Source organism: Talpa europaea, assembly GCF_964194135.1.
Source record: "Talpa europaea genome assembly, chromosome: 8".
NCBI classification, from domain to species: Eukaryota; Metazoa; Chordata; class Mammalia; order Eulipotyphla; family Talpidae; genus Talpa; species Talpa europaea.
In genome coordinates this window covers 19,390,819-19,398,016 of record NC_140075.1, presented here as the reverse complement: position 1 = coordinate 19,398,016, position 7,198 = coordinate 19,390,819, and the positions used below count along the sequence as shown (strand labels likewise).

The 7,198-nt window shown below is 51.5% G+C and overlaps 1 protein-coding gene across 1 annotated transcript; it reads left to right on the top strand.

The window, feature by feature from the left end:
* Nucleotides 1-1,130: 1,130 nt before the first annotated feature.
* LOC311175196 (olfactory receptor 14A16-like) lies at nt 1,131-2,075 on the top strand (the record flags this gene model as incomplete). The annotated part of the gene is made up of 1 exon (XM_084240109.1): nt 1,131-2,075. One exon carries the CDS (start codon nt 1,131-1,133, stop codon nt 2,073-2,075), a length of 945 nt encoding a protein of 314 aa, XP_084096235.1.
* Between the last annotated feature and the right edge of the window lie 5,123 nt (nt 2,076-7,198).

Genomic DNA, 7,198 nt, shown 5'->3' with positions numbered 1-7,198 from the left:
TTTCGGGAGTTATCCCCGCCAATGTGCTGCACTTATTTTATACTACTATACTCTTGTAAAAATCCTGCCTCCCCAGGGTATGCCCCTCCGTCACCCAAAAGAGGGGGGAGAGGGTGTGATTGGGGAGGAGGAGGGCAGTGGGCAGGGCTACCCCGTGTCCAAGGGTCCCCACTCATGCACAGGCCTGGTGGGAGGAACAAACCTGCACCCAGGGCACCCAGGGCACTGGGACAGGCAGGGACAGCCACACACACAGACCGTCTGGCTCAGCCCCTGAGCGGCCTCCTCCCTGCACAGATGTGCATGAGTCTGAGAGGGACAGAGGGGCCGGGAGGGACCCGGGTGGATGAGCCCATCCTGCAGAAGGGATGTGTGGTGTGAACTAGGAGGAGACTGTGGGAAACATGGCCTCTGGGTCCTCAGATATGGGGAGTCAGTGGCAGGGAGATGAGGAGAAGAGAGGATGGACCAGGAGGCAGCAGTGAGGCCACAGGGGCAGGAATCTGACAGAGGAGGCATCAGGACATGCCACACGGGGATGAAGAGCCCAGATCATTCAGCTCCAGGACAGTGTTAGGTCCTGGGGAGCAGGAAAACAGACACCCGCACATCCCATCTCCCTGCACTCCCGTCACTGTGGGGCCTCCCCAGACCAGGGCTGTGCTGGAGGAGCAGGGACAGGCTCTCCAGGGTGGGGAGGGGCTGGGCATGGTCATGTGTCCTCTGGGGCTGTGCCCTGGACAACCTCTGGGAAGTGTGCTTGGTGGAGATGCTGGGGCCTGGGCAGGAGGGGGAGCCACGGGACTGGGGTGGGTTGTGGGGGGGCTTTGTCTATTGACTATTTTGACAGATATGAGATTCTAATTGTTCACGTTTTTTAGGGGACAGATGAAATTTTCAGTTTTCACCAATTTTCAGGTTGTATGTGGAGAGTGTAATAATGACATATTCACATGAGTTGGTAATAAATGGGTTTAATGAAACAGCAGACATAGATGATATTAATGTCCATAGAAATGGAAGGAATGATGTAGAAAATACATTGAGTTATTATCTTGTATTGATAACCTATTATATTTTCAATATTGGAAGAATTAAAATTTTGTTGCTCTTCCTCTTTTACACAGAAGATGACTCCAGTGGTGACCAATCTGACGGCTGTGACAGAGTTCATGCTCCTGGGGTTCCCCACCCAGGGCAACATGGGCTTCCTGCACCCGCTGCTCTTCTCCCTGGTCTACTTGTGCGCCCTGCTGGGGAACGGGCTCATCGTCCTCATCACCACCCTGGACCGGCACCTCCACACCCCCATGTACTTCTTCCTGAGGAGTCTGTCCTTCTCGGACCTCTGCCTCATCTCAGCCACGGTCCCCAAGTCCATTGCCAACTCTCTGAGGCACAGCAGTTCCATATCCTTCCTGGGATGTGTCCTCCAGGTCTTCATGATGATTTTTTCAGCAGGTGCAGAGCTGAACCTGCTCACGGTGATGAGCTTTGACCGCTATGCTGCCATCTGCCACCCCTTGCACTATGAGGTCATCATGATCAAGGATAGGTGTGTGCAGCTGACAGCTGTGTCCTGGCTGGGTGGGTGTCTCTATGCTGTGATCCTCACAGCTGGAACCTTCTCTTTGTCCTACTGCGGGTCCAACGTGGTCCACCAGTTCTTCTGTGATGTCCCCCAGTTATTGGCTATTTCCTGCTCAGAAAATGTAATGAGCAAATTTGTCCCCATTCTCATTAGTGTGGTGTTGACTGTCTGCTCTTTCATTTTCATCGTCATTTCCTACGTCCACATCTTCTCTGCTGTCAGGAAGATCCCATCCACAGAAGGGAAGTCAAAGGCCTACTCCACCTGCCTTCCCCACCTGCTGGTTGTCGTGCTGTATCTCTTCACTGGATGCTTTGCTTACCTAAAGCCAACCTCAGTGACCCCGTCCATGTCTGACCTGGTCATTTCTATGTTCTACACGGTGGTGCCCCCCATCTTTAATCCCATCATATATAGTCTGAGGAACCAAGCCATGAAGTCAGCTGTGGGGAGACTGATAAATGGCCATTACTCCAAGATGTGAGATATCACAAATCTACAATTATAGCCCCTCATTAATTCAGCTTTTTCCCCCAACTCTTACATGTCATCATTTATAAGCATCAATTACTTGCATTAGGATTATTCCCTTGTCACAAATTCTTATTCTCATAATCCTCACTATACTCATGTTTCCTAAATTGCTGCAATCCTTCCCCCAAGCCCTCCCTGTGTGATGTTCATAAACTGAATCCAGCTCATGGTTAAAAACTTGTATTTGGTGTAGGAAGAATGTTCTAGAACTCACATTCACCACCATTTACATAGTGAGAGCAGTGGTAAATGGGTCTGTCCTCAGGACCACATGGCCACAGGACCCAAGTCCTGGGGTTCGGTTCCCACAGCCTGCGTGTTTCTCCACCAAGGGCCTTGTCCTCGTTGATGCCAGGGGAGACAGATTGAGGCCCCCCGTCCCTCACGATTCCTCACCGGGCGTCTTCCTCTAGGAGAAGTTCCTGTTCCTCCTCAAAGGACAAAGGAAACCACACTTCACTCTGCCACAGGTGGAAGGATGGAAGCTTCCTTGGTTAGTAGGAATCTATGAGTGAAACCTGGAATGGATGGAATGTTAATTTCTGTGATGCCTGTTTGGATGCCAAGGTGACTGTACTCCCTCGATTTGGCGTTTTCAAAAGTAAAGTTATATGAATTATCTTTGAAGTACTACATTTCTACTTAAAAGTTTATAATTTGTAACTTGTCATTGTGTTGATTTTTAGGTTCCCTTACTTTTCCAGATTGTATCTTGATCCTTTACCAGGTCTTCTCCACCGTCTTGTAGATTACACTTAAGTTCACTTTTCTTCCCCCTGGGAACTGTGTTTTTTTTTTTTTTTATGATGTAAAACATTATGCAAAATAAAGCTTGGTGATATTTGCAATTTTTTAAAGTAATTCCACACATCTGCACTGCAGTCACAGAGATTCTCTTTCTTGTTTCCCTAACAGTGAGAATGTGAGCTGGGGGTGATGTTGCTCCTCTCTGGGAGCAGGTCACTGTCCTGACCGATGGGCACATTTTGTCCATGAAACTATTTATGATAATAAAATGTTGTTAATCACAAGACATGACTCGTCCATTCAAATTTCAGAATGAAACCTGAGTTAGAAAATCACTCAAAGTAATACTCATTTCAGTGATAGCATGAGAGCACAGTCCCCATGACCTTGGGATATGACGTCATTCCGTGGCCAGATTCCTGTGGATGTATTTTCTGCTTTTCCTTGAACAAATCCAGTGAGTGTCTGTTGAGAAGGGATCTTTATCATGAGTGTTTCACCCCAACATCACACTAATTTATTATTTGTTCTTATCAAGGAGGACACTCATTTTCACTTTTACTGTTTTTACCGTGGGTCACTTTTCACTCTCCCACAAGCACCAGTGTCCACTCAGTCTACTAAATGCCCTGCATTGCCTGCCCCTCCGTCCACACTCCTACTCTCCAACCCTGTTCTGTCTGGTAAAGAGAAAATTTTTTCACTTAGTCCAACTTTTCCTTTTGCTATTTGCCACTACATTTTTTAATTGTTGGCTTTTTATATTGTAATCCACAGATGGGTGAGACCAGCCAATATCTTTCACTTTTTGACTTAACTCACTAGCATACACACCTCAAGGTCCATTTTGGTCCCTAAGGACACTATTTCACCTCTTTAATAGCCATGAAATATTTCATTTAGTTTGGATCCACATTCTTTATTCACTCCTCTGACCCCAGCACTTGGGTTGGGGCCATGGCCAGCTACTTGAACATTGCTGCTGGGAACACAGGTGTGCGTGCTCTGCACTGTAGAGTCTGCACATCTGGGACAAATACCCGGATGAGGTTGCTCCATCCTGTGGTTGTCCTGTCGTCAGTTTCTGAAGACGTCTCCATACCATTCCCAGGACAGGTGAGAGGCCTTTTCTCTCCCTTTTTGCTGTGCCCAGTCTCTTGATTGGTCCCTTCTCACAAGTGACAACGGATTGGATTTCTATTTTCCTTATTATTAGAATAATTTGGAATGGGTTAAAAATTTGCATTAGACAAACCCTTAAAATACCAGAAGGGACACACAGGTGCTGCCCACTGCACACTCACTCCACAGATGAACTTGGGGACACACACCAAGGACCAGGGAAGAAGAACACTTAGGAACAAGTGCCCCCCCCATACTAGCGAGCTTCTGTGCCTCAGCAGACGTCATCCCCAAAATGGGGCCCTGCACTGGGAGAAAATTGTGCACATCACACATCTGACATGGGCGAGTGTCTAAAGTACATAAAACCAACAAACCCAGCAATAGAAAGAGACACCCAAATCCAACACGCCTCGGACCCCCAGAGACATTTTCCTGGGGGAGTTCAGGAGCCAGCAGGCACTTACACCTTTTATTCAGGTTGAAACCTTCTCGGCTCCCGAGCATGTCCACCTGCCTCACACCTGCAGCCACTTGAACATCCCTGACAGAGTCACAGGTCAAGTTTGTGAGACATAAAGTATCCTGCATTCCTGATGCTTCTTTTGATTTTAATATTGGATATACTCTGAGTCTCCTGAATTAATTGTCAGGTGATTTCCTATGGTGTATGACTGTTGCAAATCGGTCCTTTTCAAACATCACACTCGCTGTCCCGCTGTCTCCCCACAGAGGCCTCCCTGGAGACACCTTCTTTCTGCGACTCACATGTGGGCACCCGGGTCTGGACGCTGCCCAGCCAGGACAGTGGGAAGGACGGACATTCCCTCATTGGCCGTGACACGACAACAGTCCTGGTGACCACGCAGGTTCCCAGTTAACCCCATGAGCAGCTCCCCAGCCCCCTGACCTTTACCTTCTCCCTGAGCCCCTAAGGGACACCCCGTCCCGGCAATGACCCCGCCTGCCCTGCTGCCCGGGCCGCCTGCTGAGCAGGAGGTAAGAGGGTGTCCTCTCCCAGGGGGCTGGGCTCCGGGAGGCGTCCGGGGCCACCGTCAGCCTGTGTGGATGGTCACTGGTCAAAGGTGACTTGAGAAACCACTGACCCCGCGGTGCTCAGAATCGCGATGCCCCAGGGAGACACAGGCAAGCCTTGGGGGCCGCAGGCTGTCCACCCACGCTCCGAGCTCAGAGGCTACACCCCTGCCGGCCAATGGGCACGGGCCCCCTCTGCCAGATCGCCAGTGTGCCCTCTGCTCCCCACCCCGACCCCGGGCCCACCACACACCATGCTCATGGCACCCACACGTGTCAGGGAAGAAAGGGGTCCCTATCCGCAACCCCACAGAGTGGCCTGCACAGACCTGGGTGGGGTTGTCCCGGACCCTGTCTCCTCAGAGCAGCCAGCGTATCATTCCTCTGTCACACAAACAACACATGAGACAAAATGGAAGACATTTTCTTTATGGTGGATGAAAAGAGACCGCGGGGCGTATTTACAAGACAAAGGAGATGACATCAAAGGCAGAACATGCTGGACCCTGAACTGCATCTCCCTCACACTTGAGTCCATCAGGGAGAAACCCACTCACACGCAAACAGACAATGCTGACTTTCTCCTCCTCCCCAGTGTGCGGGCCTGGCCGCTTTCCCTGGACGGCTGATGGCTCAGGCCTGGTCCAGGGCCTGAGACGGTGGCTGGGCTGAGCCTGGGCTGAGGTCTCCGTCGCCTGGAGCCCGAGGCGCACTCACCAGGGGGAGAGACGTGTCCCAGCCCCACGTCAGGAGTCCATGTGCTTGTCCCCAGCGGGGCCAGCTGATGCCCATGCCTCAGAGCATGCATTGCGTGGAAAAAGTGAAGACAGATGTGCCAGGGCTGGGACAGGAGCCTGGCAGGAGGGAGACAACACAGTGACCATCCCTAGACCAAACCTCAGCTGGGATGGGAGAGTGAGCCGCAGAGGGTGCCGTCCCCGATGGCCAGTGCGGTCCCCACGGCGCCCACTCTCAGGGCCGGTCACCCAGTCAAGGACACAACAGAGGGGGTGGCAGGTGGTGTCCTCAGGAAACAGACTCAAAACAAGCCACCTCTGCGGAGGAGGCAGGGAGAATGATGCACCCATGCCCACCGGGAGTCCCAGTGAGGGGACACTGCCCATTCCACACAGGGGTGGGGAAGAGAAAGTGATGACGCCTCGATGGGGGCAGGTAGACTCCCGGACACAGGCAGGAGGACAGTGACCTGCACCTCAGGTCAGCCTGGTGGGCAGAAGCGGGAGGAAGCGGATCTGGCAGAAGACCAAGGGCAAAGCTCTGGGCCTCCTGCTGCTGGAGGGTGCCCCCCAAGTTCACGCCACCAACCTTGAATGACTGGAGTCTCCTCAGCCTCTGTGAGTCCTCAGTGTCCTTCTGCCCAGTCTCAGTGTTCCAGGGGCCCTACCCGAGAGGTACAAGGCCAGAACATGTTGGCTAGGATGGGAACTAGCCCTGGGTTGACATGCCAGTTGTACCCAGCCTGGCATGAGCCACAGGAGAGCAGGCCCAGGGCACTCCCGGTCATCATGGTGGCTCCGAGCATAGATGCAGCTGCCTGACCCACGTCTCAACTGGGCAATGAGGCGCCTGTGTCCCGGCCCAGATACCCTGAGTGCTCAGGGCATGAAGCATCAGGTCCAATGGAGCTGGCTCTGGCTGCACCTCCCATGAGCAAACTGCTGATGAGCCTGCATATGGAACTACAAAAGATGACAACTATCCAAACAGTCTTGACAAAAATGAGTAAGGCAGGAAGAAGCACACTTTCAGACTCCAGTCCATACAATAAAGCTCTAATAATTAAAGCAGCATGGCACTGGAGAAAAGCAGAAGCACAGACCCCTGGAATATAACAAGGGCCCAGGAACCCACCCTCATCAGGATGGACAGTGACTCTATGACAGAGGAGCCAGGGCAGGCACTGGAGCAGGGAACGTAGGGAAATGGTGCTGGGAGAAGCAGACAGACACATGCAGCAGAGTGAAGCAGGTCCTGCCCCACCCCTTACAGAAGAGTAAACTCAAGCAGATAAATGCTTGCTTCCATGTGTGACGTCACCATCGTCATGCAGCAAACCTAAGGATATGACACCATGAGCAGAAACCCAAAAATACTGTTTCCTAAAGATTAAAAGCAAATTATCCCAACAAAATGACAATTCTAATGTAA